Source organism: Synchiropus splendidus, chromosome 8 (assembly GCF_027744825.2).
Source record: "Synchiropus splendidus isolate RoL2022-P1 chromosome 8, RoL_Sspl_1.0, whole genome shotgun sequence".
NCBI lineage: Eukaryota > Metazoa > Chordata > Actinopteri > Syngnathiformes > Callionymidae > Synchiropus > Synchiropus splendidus.
This window is the reverse complement of record NC_071341.1, coordinates 3,946,619-3,966,661: the sequence shown is the minus strand read 5'-3', so window position 1 is coordinate 3,966,661 and position 20,043 is coordinate 3,946,619. Positions and strand designations below refer to the sequence as shown.

Here is a 20,043-nt window from a genome sequence, read left to right as displayed (position 1 = left end):
GCCCTCTGTATGGAGTACCTTTCCTCTTTTCGTCACCATTCGACCGCACTTCTCCAACCCGAATGACATTCCGATGTCACTGCTGTAGATCACAGGTGTCAAACTGAATCCCAAAAGGGCCGTGTGGGTGCAGGCTTTTGTTCCAACCAATCAAGACGACGCCTACTCACCAATCAGGTGTCTGAAGACTGTAATCAGTTGATCGTCAGTCTGGTGCTGTTTGTTTCGGCTGACACCTGATTGGTTAACCTGTATGTGCTTTCAGGGCTAGAACAAAAACCTGCACTCACACGGCCCTTTTGGGATTCAGTTTGACACCTGTGCTGTAGATCCTGGTGGTGTGGATCAGTGAGTCAATGTCTCGGTCACTCTTAGCGTACAGCTTGATGGTATCCATGTAGAAGAGGTGACTGATGGTGATCCCATTTTGGAGTCGGTATCCGTAGGCAGTCTTGTTGATAATTTGGCTGAGGGGGTTCAGGTCTATCGTCCTGGCTCCCCCTTTCCATAGCATTAACGTGTTGTACCTTTTCAATCTCTAGGTGTGATAGCAGCTGCCGTTTGTGGATGTTGGAACAGTGAGCTACTAGCTGTTTCGGTGTTAGCATTGACTGTGGGTATCGAAGTAACCATTTTTCCCACAACCTGTTCATGTATCCCCGCTGCTTAGGGTTACTATGGTAGTAGCACTCCAGAAGTACAATAAACGCTGAAACAAAATTAGACCCACGCAGAAGTTTGGGCACCTGATCCCTTTTGGGACTTCAATACTTACCAGCCACCTCTTTCCCTGATATAACTGCATATAAATGTAAATAACTCAGGATCTGTAAATGGATTCTGACAGTATGATTTTTAACTGTTATGGCCTCTTACTCTGTGAGCTTGGAGGGCCTCCTTGCATGATCTTTACGCTGCAGGTTATACCACAAATTCTCAATGGTGTTCAAATCTGGGGATTCTGGAGGCCATTACAGAATGGTGTATTCTGAACCATGTCTGAGATCATTGACGTGTTGGGATACCCAACTCTACCTTCGCCTCAGCTTCTTGGAGCAGTCTTGGACACTTTCTTCCATAATAAGCAAATACTGGGCCTAATCCATGCCACCTTTCCAGTGTCTGTACTGGCCATACAACTCCACAACATAACAGAGCATCCTCCGAACTATATTTTAGGGAGCATTTTCTAATTGTGCCATGTGGAGTGGTTGTGGCTGTATACGACTCTTGGTTTCATCTGTCCAGAGCAATATATTGTAGAATGATTCGGGTGGATCCACATGCGTTTTGGTTTTGTTTGTAGGTCCCTGCAAAGCTTTCTGACCATTTTTCGCTGTTGCCTCACTGTTATTTCTCCGCTCTGCCACATCTTTTCCTCACATCCACAGTACAGTGGTACCTCGGTTTTCGAACGTCCCGGACTTCGAACAAATCGGAGTTCGAGCAAAAATAGAAAAAAAAGATTTTTTTAGCTTCGGATTTCGAACAAAAATCCAGAACTCGAACGCCCCCCCCCAAAAACGGAAAAAACATAACGTGTGCGGAACGACCCACAACGCGCTTTGTTATTGTGTATAACGCAGTATAATGCAGCCTGTGTATGCAGACGTGTCCCTGGCTGTTTTTTCTTCATATTGAGGTGTAAAACCTTTCCTGTCTCCACACTGGACCGTGGTAGAGTGTCACAGGGAAGGTGCTCGCTCCCCACACCTCCGAGGCTGGCTGGAGCTCGGATGAGGCGAGTCTTGGACAGAGCGTTACTTGGTTTATTACTTTGCCACAGCCAAACTGCACAAAACCGCACATTCAGAGCTGGACACGCACCGGGCACCTCTTCACTTCTCGAGAGACGTCACTCACTCGGCAACCCCTCCCACATGCAGCGGCCACACACATAGGCGAACAGCGCACCTGCAGCAGACACTCTACATTCACTCCTACAAAAGCCGTCTGGAACGGAGTGTGGTCGAGAACCACTGTCCAATTACCAGTACGTCTCTTTTGGTTCATGAATTATTTACCACAAGATTTTCAAATTTAGACATGATACTTTGGTAAATGACTTTCGATATCAAATCAAAGTTTTGATTTTATATGGCATTGGGCATACCGTTGGTTTTGATGACCTCTCAGTCAATTGGATATTGTACTTTTTAATAATAATAGCAGTAGAAATATTGTGATAACTGTTCTTTACTGTTTTATTTATCCACAACAGGCTTACCTCCAAGGAAAATTGCCAGGAGGAAGAGAATTACTAAAGGTAATTTTGTCATCCTTTAATTACATTCCCTCATTTCACATAGGATGAATGACTGAAGGTTTATATCAATCGCAGCTAAAGGACAACATGTATATCTAATGGTTCTTCTTCATTTGCGATATGACATTGATCAATAATGCTTTATTTATACATTACCTTGCATAGAGATCCAACGTGTCAATATAGGTGAACTTAGTAAAACAGAATCATAAACCCAAATATGTAAAAAGTAATGTTATAAAACAATATGACTTGAAATAAAAATAAAATATGAATTTACACAAATAAATTCTTGCCACACAAACTACAAAACATTTTTAAAAGCCCTACATCTAAATGTGGATTGTTTTTTTTATAGTGTTAGTTTAACAGTTTGGCTATTCTTAAATCCAATGCACACATCCCAATGTTTCTGACCATAATTGCAAAGTTATGCTCTATGAGGCTAAAAGATGTACAATGACTGTCCAGGCATCTAAACATAATGTATCTCATGAAGGCACTACAATGAAAGGTTGTGCAGTGTCTTAAAAACCGGTATAGATATTGTAACGACAATGAGATTAATCATAGACAGCACGTAGTGGGCTGATGCAATTTTTCACCACAAACACCACACCTTGCTGACTTGTGCAGAACCCAATGTATAATTTGGAAAAACAAGAAGATTACAGTATGTTTTTTGAATGATAATTTTGTGTATATGCCTTGACGTTCTGTAACACTTAAACAATTTCAATGAACACTTTTTGTCCTTTCAGAATGCAGCCATATGGTTGAAGAGGATGGTTATTACCCAGTAAAACAGGTAGTTAAAAAGAAGAAGGTTCTGTTTTGTCAATACTTGATGTAGATATTTAATGTGAATATACACCTTCACTGTGAATGTATTTAGTCGATTTGGATATACTGCAATTTAAGTTCAATGGCATTTTTTTGTTTCAGGGGAAACATATGGAAGTAATTTAGTGGGAGCCCTACTCCATGTGGTATGTACATTTTCTCTCTTATTTGTGAATAAATTTGAGGTTTGAATAAGGCAGCTAGAGAAGACATTAGTCAAATTAAACATCCTGTCGAGATGTGGAGGTAGTTTGGAGTTCATGCACATTTCAAACAATGAATCCTGCTGGATGGTGACTGCTGATCTAGTCATTTGTAATAGTCACCCATCCAAGTTTAGTATAGGATCAACCCAATAGTATGATGGTAATGGGAGTGTACTTGCATTCCATGAGTTTTTGTCCGAGGGAGAAAAATATTGATGGACCATTATGTTCATGTAGAAATTGAAGAGATGGCAATGGGAGCTGTGATTGGGGTTTATGACCACATCAGCTAGTTATGAATGACAAAGGCAGTTGCTCTATTCACATGTTGATCTACCTGAGGGGGTGTTCAGGACTACATTGTATAAGGCTGAAATACAGGGTTCAAGTCCACACCCCATATGAAGAAAAGGATTTTCCAATTTGACAAAGTGGCTTCAAAACATTTCTGCCTTTTCCAATATGTGACACTTGTGGCGCTGTGGAGACAGCTGCCTCTCCAGTAGCTCTTCAGTTTTTAGCACTTTCAACCTTTTTTAACTTCTTTTCATCTACTTTATTCATTCTCCCAGTGGAGTGATTGTGTGTTTTATGTATCCTATGGATACTTTAGACTTTTTAACAAAAACAAGAGCCAGTTTTCTCACCTATTCATGCGAGGACCTGCTGGCTCTGCAAACAAAGGGACGAGCCGGGATACGACATCGCATCCCGGTGGAGCTGAGGAGGAGAGCTCGGGGCTGCAAGGCTGGCGCTAAGCTAAAGACCGAGCGAAAGGAGAATCGGAGGCGCTACAAGCCATCAATTCCCTCCGTCATCATGGGGAATGTGAACTCGCTGCCAAATAAGAACGACGAGCTGTCCGCACTGAACAACCAGTGGATCTACCGGGAAAGCAGTCAGTTCATCTTCACGGAGACATGGCTAAACCACCTCGTTCCGGATGCTAACGTTGACCTGCCTGGATTCACTGCTGTGAGAGCCGACAGTGACACTAAGGCAAGCGGGAAAAGCAAAGGTGGGGGTCTCATCATGTATGTGAACAACCGCTGGTGTAACCCAGGACATATCTCCGTAAAGACAATCTCATGTTGCCGGGACCTCGAGCTGCTAGCTGTTAGCCTGCGGCCATATTATCTGCCGAGGGAGTTTAGTCACGTGATCGCCATCTGTGTTTACATCCCTCCAAGAGCGGACGCAGCCACTGTCTGTGAGAAAATCCACGCTGTCACAGCAAGGCTGCGGACACAACACCCTGATGCACTCATGATCATCTCTGGGGACTTTAATCATGCAACTTTGGACTCCACTTTGGCTGCTTTTAATCAAGTTGTGGACAGGACAATTGATCTGCTGTATGTTAATGTACGGGATGCATACAGAGCGACTCCCCTCCCCCCACTAGGGAAGTCTGATCACAACCTGGTTCAACTACAGCCACTGTATATCCCCCTGGTCCAAAAGCAACCGGTGGAAACCCGATCCATCAGGAGGTGATCCCCTGAGAAGGAAAGTGCCATGAGAGACTGCTTTAACACCACAGTCTGGGATGTGCTGTTGAACCCGCCTGGTGAGGACATAGAGGAGATGACACACTGTCTGACAGATTATCTTAACTTCTGCATAGACGTGGTCTCCCCTGTCAAGACTGTCCGCTACTACCCTAATAACAAGCCATGGGTTATGGGGGAAGTCAAGGCTGTCCTCAACAAGAAGAAGGCTGCCTTCCGGAGTAGAGATAAGGAGGCCATGAAGGCAGCACAGCAGGAGGTGAAGCACTGTGTGAAGGAAGCTAAGGACAGCTATAGGAGGAAGGTGGAGCAGAAGCTGAGGGACAACAACATGAGGGAGGTCTGGCAAGGTGTGAGGACCATCACAGGTTTCAACACAAAGTCCAGAGCCGGCGGGGGACAGTGGAGAGGGCAAACGCACTGAATGACTTCTTAAACCGGTTCAACCAGCTCACCAACCCACTCTCATCTGGACAAGGGAAGCGGCACAGTGAGGATTTTCTTCCTAGACTTCTCCAGTTCCTTTAACACCATCCAGCCTTCTCTGCTTCGGGACAAACTGGGCAGGATGGGAGTCGACCCCCACCTGGTGGACTGGATCTCCGACTACCTCACTGGCAGACCACAGTACGTCGGGCTGAAGGACATCCCGTCTGACACTGACACACTGTGGTCAGCAGCACCGGAGCCCCCCAGGGCACAGTGCTGGCCCCTGTTCTCTTCACCCTGTACACATCGGACTTCTGCTACAACTCAGAGCTGTGTCACATTCAGAAGTACGCCGACGACACAGCCATTGTCGGGTGCATACGGGACGACAGTGAGGAGGAGTATCGGAGACTGGTCAGGGACTATGCTGCATGGTGCTGAACCAACCACCTACAGCTCAATACCTCTAAAACGAAGGAGCTGGTTATTGACTTCTGGAGGTCCAAACAAAAACCGCGACCAGTCCTGTTAGAGGGAGCTGAGGTGGAGGCTGTGGACTGTTAAAAATACTAGGGCTGTGGCTGGACAATAAACTGGACTGGACAACACACACCAGCCACCTGTATAGGAAGACACAGAGTAGGATGTACTTCCTGAGGAGACTGCGGTCCTTCAACATCTGCAGTAAACTGCTGCAGATGTTTTACCTGTCTGTGGTTGCCAGCGTCCTTTTCTACACCATGGTGTGCTGGGGGGGCAGCATATCCAAGAAGGACACTTCCAGACTGGACAAACTGATCAGGCGGGCCGGCTCTGTGGTCGGCATGGTGACCTTGGCAGAGTTGAGGACTCTGGACAAACTGCTGGATATTATGGACAACACCAGCCACCCTCTGCACACCGCCATCAGCAACCAGAGGAGCTTGTTCAGTGAAAGGCTGCTGCTCCCCAAGTGCCAGACCAACAGACTCAAGAACTCGTTTGTACACCATGCCATCGTACTCTACAACTCCTCACTTGGAGGGAAGAAGTAGTAGGGTACGCTACACTACATAGTAATGGACACTTTTTCAATGTGCAATACCCGTCTCTATGGTGCAATAACCCATTTTAATCTAGTTTACCTTTTTTGTATTTTATTATATATATATTTATTTTATTTTATTTTCAATTATATTTTTATTTTTAGGTTATTAGTATTATTATTTTATTTTATTTGTATTTTTTTTTATTTCTCTGAGTGATGCTCTTCTTGACTGCATGCCCTTTCCTGCCTCTATTGCTGCTGGAAATGTAAATTTCCTGGAGGGAGTCATCCCAAAGGGATCAATAAAGTCTAGTCTAAGTCTAAGTCTAAGTCTATGTCGACATCGCTGCTTTCAGAAGAGTGTCGTCTGTTGTGAGTGTTTGGTTTCTCCATTGTAGAATCCTCTGCACTCTTAGCTGCAGTGGAATGCATACTCAGAGTTGCTTCTGTTATGATGAACTGTTTGTCATGGTATTTGCGACATATCAACCAGGTACTTTGGGGGCGGTGAGATTGCCATAAAGAAATGTTGTTGCCGTCCATGAGAGCATGTGGAGTTGAGTACTGGAACATACCAGTCAAGACCTCTGGACTATTCATTGAACAAGTATATTACAGGCTGACAGAAGTGGAATCAGGATGGCAAAGTTCCAACCAGCCGAAAGTTTTTGTTTCATAAAACCAGCGGAATGGCATGAGTGGAGGAAAAGATTAACTCGATATCAAACGGCAACTAAACTGGACAAGGAGGAAGACCTTGCACAAGTGTATACGTTGGTTTACGCTCTTGGTAAAGAAGCCGAGAATATCCTCAGTTCGTTTGCATATGCTCAAGGAGAAAGTGAGGACCAGTACAATGTTGTCCTGGCTAAATTCGACGCATATTTCGTGCCAGACGCAACGTCATCCATGAACAGGCATACTTTAATCAACGCGTGCGGATGGAAACTTTGATCCGTGCACTGTATGAACTCTCTGGACACTGCAATTTTGGCACGAGCCGAGAGGAGACAGAGAGAGACAGAAGAGACAGAATAGTGGTGGTAATATTGGACAGAGAGGTGTCTCAGAGGCTTCAAATTAATCCCCACCTCACTCTCTAGATGATGGTGCAGGCACAAGGAACAAGTTAACCAGCAGGTCGAGCGGATCTTGCAATAAATGTTAGAGAAAGTGACACTGGGTGAGACTGTGTAGAAGCAAGCTGGCGAGTGAAGTGACGGAAGATAGTCACGAGGGGGCGTGCTATCTTGGCTGTATTAACAGCAGCGCCAATGACGATAAAGAGTGGACAGTAACTTTGCATGTAGAAAACAAGCCTCTGAAGTTCAAAATAGACCCAGATGCTGACTGTAATGTGTTGAGTGAAGCAGAATATAGAACACTTACTCAAAAGGGTGTGGTTCTAGAAGAGGCAAAGGAAGTTCTAAGAGCCCCATGGGGTGATTTAAACTGTTTGGGACAGTTTATCACAAACACTGTAAACAAAGGAAAAACATACACTTTCAGACTTATGTCGTAAGAGGTGAGTGTGTAAATAACCTGCTCAGTTGATCAGCATCACTAGCTATGGGACCAATTAAGAGAGTGTATGAGATAAGTGGAAGTGATCAGGAGTTTGGGCTGCTACAGTCGCCATACCGCTGTGAAAGAGGAGCTGGACCATATGGAGGCTGTGGCTGTATATATGGATGACATCATAGTCCATGGCAGAAACATGGGAGAGCATGATGAGCGCCTGAAGAAGGTTTTGGAGCGGCTGGAGTCAGCTGGATTAAAGTTGAACTCAGAGAAGTGTTCACTGAGGAAGTCAGAGTTGCAATTCCTGGGACAGGTCATCAACAAAGATGGAGTGCGTCCAGATCCATCTAAAGTTTCAGCCATAAACAACTTGAAACCGCCTGAGAACTGTGTGGATTTGGGGCCCAGCCCAACAGGCTGCATTTGTTAAAGTCAAAGAACTTCTTTCCACCTCACCGACTCTTGTTTACTATGATGCTAACAGGAGCACCACCATATCAGCGGATGCCTGCAGTTGTGGGATTGGAGGAGTCCTGCTACAGCTACGCAGGGATGATTGGAGACCAGTAGCATTCTGCTCCAGACGACTAAGCGATGCAGAATGGAGATATGGTCAGATAGAAAATGAGTGCCTGGCTTCAGTGCGGGTGTGTGGAAGGTTTGAAAAATACCTGTATGGCTTGCCAAAGTTTCAACTGATCACAGATCACAAACCTCTTCTGCCGCTGATGAACTCTCGAGACCTCGACAACTCACCGAGACCCTATATAGAGTGCTATGTTGCTGCAGTGATGAGCAGTATCCCAGCGTCATCTATGAAAGTGGATGCTATCTGCAGTGAGACAGCGTCAGACAGAGACCTCAGGACATAATCCGGTTCATCAAGAAAGGCTGGCCTGAACACTCAAAGAAAATAAACAGCGTCCCCAAACAGTATTTTCATGTGAGGAATGAACTCTCAGTTCATGAGGGACTGATTGTTAGAGGAAGCAGGATCGTAATACCTGATACCATGACGTCAGAAATGTTGGAAAGAATTCATAATGGACATCAGGGACTGAACAAGTGCAGGATGAGGCCAGGCATTGCTCCAGCTATAAGGGGAGAACTGTATGTACTGCAGGGAGTACAGGAGGGCACAAAACAAAGAGCCTTTGTGGTCGTCAGAGCTCCTAGACAGACTGTGGATGAAAATCAGAGTGAAAACTGGACACCCACTCGTTGCCATGACCGATGTTCTCAGGGGCTAGCTGATTAACATTTAAGGATTCCATACCGACAAGCTAGGCGTGGCCTATAATGCATATACGAAAATATTTTATATTTTCTAGTTTCCTTTAGAGATCTTCACTCTTCCACGTCAAGATCTCTAAGAGAATACCTCGGATGAGAATCTGGTGGAGACAACCTGTGACAAGTTGTAGAAAAATGCAAACATCCAGTCATTGTGAAACCAGGTCGTGAGATCCTGAATAAACGACAGCACACTCACTAGGAGCTCATAATCAATGATGCTATTATTACGATGAACAAATGCTGCATGTAAAGAGCAGAACAGAGACTTCCACTTAGACTAAGGACAGGCAAACTGTGTGTATGTGTGTGCAGTCATGACGTGTGTGACAGTGTGTGTGTGTGTGAAGTTTAAATCGTTAAACTACCTCAACTGCGTAGAACTCTCATGCCACAGAACGGAGAGAGCTGTGTGGGTATATGTGTATGGCCATGATGTGTGGGTGATATTGTTATTGATATTATTGACATTGGGTGTTGTGGATTGAAGTGTTGAAGTTTACCTTTTATACTACTTTTACTGTATGCAGTTTCATGACAAAGAACAGAGCAGTGTGTGTGTGTGTGAAGGCGCTCTGACGTGGGTCGGGATGAGAAATACAGAATCAACAGATTAGAAGGTTTGAACAGATAACAGGGCGATTGATTAAAAAAAAAAGGGTGGGGTGAAGGAAAGGAACATAAGTGATATTTTTTTAAAAACGGGCTAAAAGCTCTGGGACTCTCTTTTTTGTTTTCCATCCAGAAACCATAAGCAGTTTAAACATGTTGGTGTCTTGATGCATAGTACAAAAAAGTCAAAAGTTGAGTTTGCTCAAGGTTGAAGTAAGACGTAATGTGTGACGCAATTAGATTTGTGCAGTTGTTGCAGATATCTGGAGGGAACGCACTGCCTCCGCTATGTACCATCCCCGCATGAGCTGACTGCTTGTACAACTAGGCCTGGCTCCCAAGCAGTTGGAATGTGGAATTTGAGATTGCGTGTGTGCACTGTCCTCTTTCCATAAACACTGCCCGTTTCCCAATACAGAGGTGGAACAAACAGGAGGTGATCGCGAAGTCACTCATCCACCGTAAAAGATATACAAATAATTGTGTCTGCACATAGGTGGTGTGTGAGGGAGATAGAGGAGTCAGCGTTGAGGACTAAACCCCCCTACTCCGGTCGCTGTGTGTGTGCATCTTCGTCAACAACACCCTCACCTTTAGCGCACTCAGACCCATACCCAGTAAGAAAAACACACATTGATGACACAACATTACGCTGAACAATAACACAATCAATACTGCAGGTGATAACCCAAGATCAAAATGAGCGTCACACCAGTTGTCATTGTGAGTGCCAAATACCCTGAGCAGGCAAAAGAAATCCAAAAACTGTCAACTAAATGGGAAAAAAGAACAAGAAAGCTTATCCAAAGCTGGCCAAAAGAAGGCACATTCGACCCACATATGTGTGAAATCATGGAGGTGAGGATCGAAGACTACAGAGCAAAGAATCACAGCAAGAAACGTGAGGAAAAGAGAAAATATGAACACAACATTATAAACATATTTAAAATGGAAGGAGAACGCTACAGAAGAAACATCAGACAAGGATTGATGGAACAAAAAAGATGCCAGCAACATCTGTCAAGAGCAACAACAACAAAGGCTGCCCAGACACCCATGAATTATATCCATCACTCGTGGGAACAGTGAAGATTAATGGAGACTTCAAATACGATGACACTGATGATGAAGACGCATGTGATGACAAAACTGGAATGTCAGCATCCAAACACAGAGATACCCCGCATCAATTTCCACCGGGAGAGGGCCAAGTGCTGAGTCCTGAACACCAGCCCATCCCAAAGCACTGAAGTACCCAGAGGAAAACAGATGGGGAAGCGAAATCATCAATCCTGGACTGCTACGCCGAACGAAATGAAACACTGAGAGGGAAGATCGGTGGCGAGTCATACTGGACTCAGCTAGACCATGTGGGTGTCGACCCTGAACGCAGAACAGATCGAACAATAATCGAAGAAATCGAGATGGAGTTGGATGAGAAACATGACAAGTTGTGTGACATGACAAGTTGGGTGAAACAAAGACAAGAAAGCAGGGAGCGAGCGGAGCTGGAAGGGTTGACCTGAGATACCGACCAAACATCAAGCCGCCAGACAGATATACAGACCCTGGTCAGTTTCCTATTCTGATCAAGGGCAACAAAGGTCACTATATCCCGTGGCAAACGCTCGCAGGACTGATTGCCTGACTGCCAGATATCCACAAAGGAGCTGGAAAATGGATCAGGAAGTTTGAGGAGGAGACCGTTGGCAAGATGTTGGCCCTTGGCGACATCAAGGCTGTGTTGGCTAAGAGTTTGGGTGCAAGCGCGATGGAGAACCTCCTACGTCACAGTGGAAATGTCTGGATGATAGACATGATGGCCGATGGGACCGAGTTCAATCCATACCGGCCAATGCTGTGGAGAGTGTTGAGAGGTGAATTCCCATCCAAGATTGACCCAAAGGCACTGAAAGGAGAACCACTTGGAGAGAACGAGAACCCAGCTGCGTACATAAGCAGGCAACAGGAGAGATGGAAACAAGAGACAGAGGAGGAAGCCGAAAACAGTCCTCTGCTATCAACTCTGTTCTGCACCTACGTCATTGAAGCCCTGCTACAACAAGTACAGAGCAAGCTGGATGACGTTGTGGGGTTGACATCCATGCCTCACAGAGAATTCCGCGACCACGTTGTACACGCCATCGAGAGACACCAGAGAGATGAGTAAAAACAAGATGAACAACAGAGGGTTCAAATAAGAAAGCTCACTCAACTGCAGCTCACAGATCTCCAAAACAGATTGAAGACAAAGACTCAAGCCACCGTGATGGATCAAGGTGCCACCCTTGGGTCAACACCGCCGCCACAGCCATCACCGCCAGCAACACAGCAAACAGCGCCACCTATCCCACAGCCATTGGTTATTAATGTCTATCAACAACAGCCGTTCTGGCGACGACCCACACAAATGAGACAGTCTCAATTTCGCACTTGGGGAAGATGCATGACAAGGACATCAAAAATGCAAGGCCCCCCAGGACTATGTTGGAGCTGTGGTGAACCTGGTCACCTAGCCCGGAACTGCCAGAGGCACATGGGGAGACGCAGACCATGCAACAAAGATGACCAGCAAACCCATGGGCATGTGCAAATCATGGATATGAGTGGGGCCCAGAGAATCCTACCGGGGAGGGCCAGTTTTCAAGCCAAACAGGAGAACCTGGCAGAGAACCAATCATTCAAGTGAAAGTGGAAGATAGGCAAGTTCCAATGTTAATCGATACTGGAGCCACTTACACCTATGTGAGTTCAAAATATGCCACCCACCTCCCCATGTCCGACAAGTATGTCAAAACAGTACAACAAAAATGAGATCACTGCTCTAATGTCTGCAATGATGCTGCCAACAAGACTCACCATTGTCAAATTCCAAGCACAGCAAAAGAAGTGTCAAGATGTAAAATAGCCATTTTGTCACCTATGGTGACATTAGAACCCACAGTCACACCTGAAGACATAATCTTGATCCAAGAAAATGCAAACAAAAATGAAAAGGTTTTGTGGAAACAAAGAGGAGCTACTGTGGACAATAAGGGTCTCTGGCGATCACATGAAGGGCCTGCTGGTAGCTCCAGCTGCACTTTTGACCATTTGGATTTCTGAGGTGCACAGTGCAGATCACTGTGCAAGGGGGGAAGTGGTGAAGAAAATCAGACAGCAGGGATATTCGTCCCCATTTTTGCAGACAACAACAGATGAAGTGCTGAATCAATGTGAGATTTGTGCAGAAAACAATGTACGAAAAAACATCAAGACACCAATAGGTCATATTCCAGTCCCAGAAGGTCCATTTAAACATCTTGTGATCGATTACGCTGACATGATAAAAACGGTTCAAGGGAGACGCAACATGTTGGTGGTAATTGATCGGTTTAGCAGCTGGGTTGAAGCAGCACCATCTAAAGACTTGAGTGCTGAAACAGTAATCAAATTCCTGACCAGAGAAATCATTCCTCGATGAGGCATTCCGTCAGAAATAAGCTCAGACAACGGTGCTGCATTTGTACAAAAGGTTGTGAAGGGCATCTTGCAGCAACTTCAAATCAAACGATTGGGTGCCGTTTATCACCCCCAGAGTCAGGGAATGGTTGAGAGGATAAATGGGACCCTGAAAGTGAAACTGAACAAGATCTGTGCTAGCACGAAGCTAAACTGGGTTGATGCGTTACCATTAGCACTGATGAGTCATCGCATGCAAACTCATCGAAGCAAACATTTAACACCACCACCGGCACCGCACTTGAGGGGACCCTACAAGGGGCCTCCACTTGAGCAACTACAATCTGAACTTGGAAGTTATATGAAGCAACTAACTTCTATCCATAGGACTATCTATCTGCAGGAGAGAAAACGGGAGCTTGAGGCCGATCGTGAGGTCGGGCATTTGGTGTATATCAAGGTCTTCCGAAGGAAGTGGCACCAGCCGAGACGTGTAGGTCCATACACCGTGGTCCGAGCAACACCAACAGCTGTCCAAGTCGAAGGCAACGCCACTTGGTACCATCTGAGCCATTGCACAAAGGCACAAGGCCCCACAACCAAAGAGGAAATAAAACAGGGCAGTGAAGTCAATGATTTAGATAGTCAAAATGTTGATGACAAGGCTTGCTGTGATAATAACTTGTCTGGTTTAGTTGTCACCAGGAGACAAGCTCGCGCAGCGACGGGCGGGAACCGCGAGACCCAAGCAGCCGACCAAAGTCCAGTCCGTGACACCCGAAGTTCCAGCTAAAAAACTCAGTTAAGTACGATGCGATCACCCGTTGTGTGAAACATGCCCAGAAACACAAACCGTTAAACGTATTGTGCAGGACAGGCGGAGTAAAAGTGGGATCCAGGTCAGAGGTCAGGGAGCTCTAGGTAAAACACTGTTTGCCAAACTTGGAACCACACCACAGTCAAAAAAAGGAAAGGAAGATGACCGTCCAGTTTTGACCACCACTAGTCCTATCTGTAATAAAACCACATGATTTGATTATATATTGATTATATTGATTATATTATATTTTCTATAAAGAGATACACAAACCATACATATGAAATATTTAAACTACTGGGAGAACAACTGCATGGAGCTGGAAAAATGGTGTTACAAAATCGTCAGGTGTTAGATTGGTTACCAGCAGAAAAAGGTGGTGTGTGTCACATGTTTGGAGATCAGTGTTGCACTTACATTCCTAATAACACCGCGCCTGATGGAACATTTGCCATTGCAATGGATAAACTTAGAGATTTAAAAAATGAGATAAAAGAGCATGCAGGGGCTAAAAGTTGGACCTGGGTTTGGTTAGATGGACACCTAGGAAAATGGGGAACATTTTTTGCAGAAGTGGGGACGACTGCTGCAATCATACTAATTGTTATTTTTCTTCTGGCATGTTGCATCGTACCCATGATGAGGAAACTGTGTCTGCGAATGATCGAGAAGCAGTTAGCAGTCACGACGGGACTTTGGAACGCATAGATGCTGAACATGATGCCTGCTGAACAACTGGCTCTCGTAGTGACTGAGAGACCACATCTGTACCCATCACCTGATTAATTGGAGGACTCTGATCATACTGACTGAAGAATGGGTGTTGTTATGATTATTTTACAATTGTGTTTTATCCATCCATCCATCCATCGTGGTCCGCTTATCCGTTCCATTCCCTGACCTCTGGTATCCACCAAGATGTCCTTGGGTTGCCGCCCCTTGAGGCACCGATGGTCTTCAGGCCACAACTCGCAACTGAAGCATCAGCCATGGCGGTTTTGAACACCGACCACTCATGGTCGATGTCCCCAACCTCCACAGGGATGCATAAAAAAGCTTCCCGGAGGTGTGAGTTAAATGCTCCTCTGACGGCTTCGTCCTCCAGACGTTCCCAGTTCACCCGCACTATCCGTTTGGGTTTACCTGGTCGGTCTAAAGGCTTCCCCTGCCATCGGAGCCAGCTCACCACCAGATGGTGATCAGTTGACAGTTCTGCTCCTCTCCTAACCCGAGTGTCCAGAACATGTGGCCACAGGTCAGATGAAACGATCACAAAATCGATCATTGACCTACGACCTTGGGAGCTCTGGTACCAAGTACACTTATGAGCCTCCCGATGTTCGAACATACTGTTTGTGATGGACAAACCATGTCTAGCACAGAAGTCCAACAACAAACAACCATTCGGGTTAAGATCAGACAGACCGTTCCTCCCAATCACGCCTCTCCAAGTTTCTCCGTCATTGCCCACGTGAGCATTGAAGTCTCCCAGGAGGACAATGGAGTCACCGGGTGGGGTCTCACATAGGACCCCATCCAGGACCCCCAAGAAGGCCGGATACTCTGAACTGCTATTCGGTGCATACGCACAAACAGCAGTCAGAGTTTTCCCTCCCTGAAGCCTAAGCCTCAGGGAGGCGACCCTCTGGTCCACCGGAGAGAACTCCAACAAACAGGCGCTCAACCGGGGGCTTGTGAGTATTGTGTTTTAATCATGATCTTATGTTTCTTTGCCGGTATAATTACTTGATTATTGTTTTAGTAAAAAAATTAACAATTAAAAATTTTTTTTAAAAAGGTGGGGGAAGTCTCACCTATGACAAGAAGCGACAAAAAAAAAACCAAAAACCCAGACTTCCAGAAAAAAAGAGAATACCATTTATGTAGTAACATTTTTATTGTTTGGTGTTCATCATGTTTGATTATCCTGTAATATGATTGCATAACCGTGTGTTCCAATTCATCATATTGTTTCTGTTCACATATTGTTTTTTGGTTAATTTTGTGTTCAATTTATGTGTTCGGGCTTTACAAGTTCAAAATGATTTCAAGAAAGTTCAAATTAGTTCAGCAGTCATCATGTCAGCAAGTAAGAGTACAATTCCGGAAAACTTTTGACGCTTCCGGAAGCGAACTGACTTAATATTTTCCTGCGACGGGTATTAACAATGCGCAGTTGAGATTTTTATTTAACCAGACAGCAATAAACATATTGAACTAACTATAGCTATATTAATCATTTAGTTAACATTTTCTACATACTTATATCCAGTATATTGTCACTGCTCTGCTACAGTACTAAATAATCTTCAATAAAATGAAATGGGATAGTTTGCTAAATTCGGTGCGTGGGTCTGAGACCCACAAAGGGGGGATATGTTGTGGAATAATTTGACCTGTGTCATTAGAGTTACAATGATAACTTGTTTTTCAGTACCACCAATGGAATGTTGAACAGATATCCACCCACTCTGTATTCCAAATACGCCAGAGATGGTACCCTTGTAGTGAAAACAGGAATGTCTGTTTTGTCTGGAGTTGCCAGAAGCTCTTGTTTTTGTGATTCAGCCAGGAGGCCAAGGGGGATATGCATGTTTGTGACGATCTGGCACAAGGAACACCCTTGATCCAGCCACTACTTAATGTGTTTGTACTTTGAACAATTTGATACTGAGCGATGTCAAGCGATGAGATGATGTTACGCTGATGTGGAATAAAACAAAGCTTGTATCCCACTACTTTTGTGGTTTCTTGTGCTTCCGACTCGACGCCCTGAGAAGTGTATACCCCGGTGGCCGGACTACATGACAACGAGCCACAGTTCAGCAGTGATCTTTTCAAAGACTTTGCTCATCAGATGGACCGACATACAACATGTAGTCCTCACTATCCGCAAGGTCATGGACATGCTGAACGAGCAGTTCAAGTTACCAAAGCAACACTCAAACAAAAGGATCCACTTTTGGCAGTAATGAACTACAGATCTTCTCCACATTGCAGCATCGATGTCAGCCCTGCCGAGTTGCTCATGGGTAGGAAAGTTAGAACAACCCTACCTATTCTGAAAAAAAATCTACTTCCTAAGTGGCCAAATAGATGCCAAATCAGAAACAAGGATGGATTTGAGAAAGGTAAACAATGTAACAGATTTAATGTTAGATAAATGGTGTTCTGAGTTCGATGTTTGTTGTTTCGGTGAGAATTATTATTTTAATTTGAAAGGCTATCCCGGAAGTATTCTAATCATCCACACTATGAGCTTGACGCAAGTTACCGGAGTTAAGCAATTTAATTTTGGCGTTTGACTGAGTAGGGCACAAGGTTTGTATATGTTTCCTCTGTTACTTGATATATTTTGTCTTTACTTTATTGAGACGGACAGCATGTGGGGAATATTTTGTTTTAGTGCGTTTGGCTTTCGACTTGACAAGCATAGCGAACTTTGCTAACGGTATGGGGCTCATTAAATACGTGTCAAATATTTTCCGTTTATCCGTTTGTTTCAGCTCTTACGGTGATTCACCTTCAATGTTCGACGGCAATTAAAGCAGAGGTGAACATCAGTTGGAGAGACGGCTCATCTTTTTATTTCAGTCAAAGACGCCACAAACAAGCCTTTCATTACAACAAGCCGCATGGTCTAAGAATGCTTCCGCCTCTGAGATACGGAGAACCAGTCCTAACCAGAACAGACAAGCAAAAGACTAGGTCTGCACCTTACACAGTCATTTCTGAAGGAACTGACGAGTCATGTTCAGTGAAGACAGATCAAAGGAGCTATCTACAGACGGAACCAAATACATCTTCAAGGTCTACCATTAATGGCGTCCCTTGTGCGACAAGCGACAATCCCAACTAATACAACAACAGATGTTGAAGTTGTTCCAACAAGTGTTCGCAAAGAACCACAGCAGCCTGCTGGGGGACAGATTCACACCAGAAGTGGTAGAGTAGTCAAACCTGTTCGGAAACTGGATTTGTGAAAGATAGTTTATCTGAAGTCGACTGAGTAAACATTTAGTGCAGGAGTCGATTATAGTTATTGTTCTAGAATAGTGATTTCTCAGTTAAGTTAAAAAAAAAAAAAAACGTGAAGATGTCATGGTATTTGCAACATGTCAATCAGGTACTTCGGGGGCGGGGAGATTGTCGTAAAGAGATGTTGTTGCCGTCCACGAGAGCATGTGAAGTTGAGTACTGGAAATAAAAGGAACCTACCAGTCAAGACCTCTGGACTGTTTATTGAACAAGTATATTACAGTGTTTGGTCCATTGGTGAATGGTTTCTGTTGCAAGGTTTGAAGTGAAAACAACTGACAAATCTGAATTTCTGAGAGACCCCTGCCACAAGCCAATGACAATGTCCCTCTGTTGCTGGACAGTTTCTGTTTGAATCGCCATAGTTTTGACATTTTTTATGTGTTATCTGCATTCTCCTCTCACATGGTTTTAGTGTCAACATTGTGGGCCTGAAACTGCAAAGTTCTGAGATCAAGTTTGTGTTCCAATGGCTGGTGCAGAGGAATTATAGGTCAGATGGGCAAACGTCGCAAAACTACTATTTCACATAAGCATTTGGGTCAAAATGAAAAAAAAAAAAACAATGACTCATATGCATAAACCGAGCAGATAATATGAAAATAAATAATAGATTTATCGCTATAAATGTGATCAAAACTCAACAAAAGCTTATAATTGTTTTTAAATCTCGCAATTTGGAGCATAAATAGAACCAATGTGCTCCATGTTTTGTGTTCAGACAGGAGAGAAAGCTGCTGGTCAGCTGACCAAAGGCACACCCTTTGGAAAGCGAATGAGAAATAAAGGTACCTAGGTGACGGTCCTTGCTTTTTTTTCCGTCAAATGGCTATGTTCCTCCCCAGTGGACAAATGTTATTGTACGTTTTTTGATGAGACTGGGTTGTTCATTTGTCTGATCCACATATTTGAGTTTAGTTATATTTAGGTCGGATGCTCATCCTGACGCAACCCTCTGCATTAGAAATCTCCCACATTAATATCAATATTTAGTTTATGAATTTAGTTAATTTCACACTGCCACCGTCTTTGTATTGCAAAAATGCCATAGAAACAACAAATCATCTGACTATGCAGCTCTACAATAATCATGGACAGATGCAAGGTTCACATCTTTTCAGAACACTCACCAAGTTGATGTGTGACATTGAGCTTCTCCTGCCTCAGCAGAAAACCATAACCGTCGGGGCCTTTCTGTAGATGCATTGTCTTCGCTGAGTGGGGGAGTGAGCCACACTGAGCGAGCTCCGGAAGGATAGGCATCTTTTTCCTGATATAGCTTGACTCGCTCTCATGGTCAATGACCAACACTGTGACCTCGCGACTCTTCCTCAGCTAAGAGAAACACATCATTGAAGTTATTGCAGGTGGAGGCCAGCGGGATGCAGCAAAACTTACTATTCTTCTGAGGTTTGATCTTTTGAGCTTTGATGCCATTACTCCATTTATCCAAATGAGCTTGTCTCCAGATTGGACCCCTGCCTTCTCCGCTGGACCACTGGCAACTGTACTTAGGATATGCTGACCTTTGACACCTACAGACACAATCACTGTAAGAAGATATAATAAAAGACATCTTATCACACTCAATTTGACAGGTGGCCATGCCCCATTATGTCAAAGCCTGGACCTTAATACAAATGTAATATCAAATAGCTATCTAGATAATATTAAGTATATAATTAAGTGTATGTCAAATCTTTTTTTATATATCGACTTATTATCAGATGAATCCAGCATTTCTCCTACTGCATGAGGAATTTAATGCAATCTCTCAAATAGATCATAGGTCTCATAATAATGTGATATTAAAGGTGTGATAAGCCAGTGTTTCCTGGTGATTGGTATGCTACACCTTTTGCAGGTCTGAGTCTGTCAATTTATTTTTATTTTTTATCTGCATGGATTTGCCTCCATTGTTACATTGTTGGCAGTAGAGATTATCTCAAATCACTCCGTCCCTTATTTTTGACAGAGACAACCCGGATTAAGTCCCAAAATTTTGTGTCACCACTGTTTTCGTTTCACGAACCTGGGAC

At 44.2% G+C, this 20,043-nt stretch overlaps 1 protein-coding gene across 1 annotated transcript in view; it reads right to left on the bottom strand.

Annotated features, from left to right (window-relative positions):
• LOC128764074 (putative PDZ domain-containing protein PDZK1P1) overlaps positions 1-20,043 on the bottom strand; it is a 64,819-nt gene that overhangs the window by 24,737 nt on the left and 20,039 nt on the right. The window contains exons 6-7 of the mRNA XM_053873510.1: positions 19,403-19,539; positions 19,135-19,339 (exon numbers count right to left, since the gene is read on the bottom strand). Of these exons, the coding sequence (XP_053729485.1) occupies positions 19,135-19,339; positions 19,403-19,539 (342 nt within the window). The remainder of the gene's footprint in view (positions 1-19,134; positions 19,340-19,402; positions 19,540-20,043) is intronic.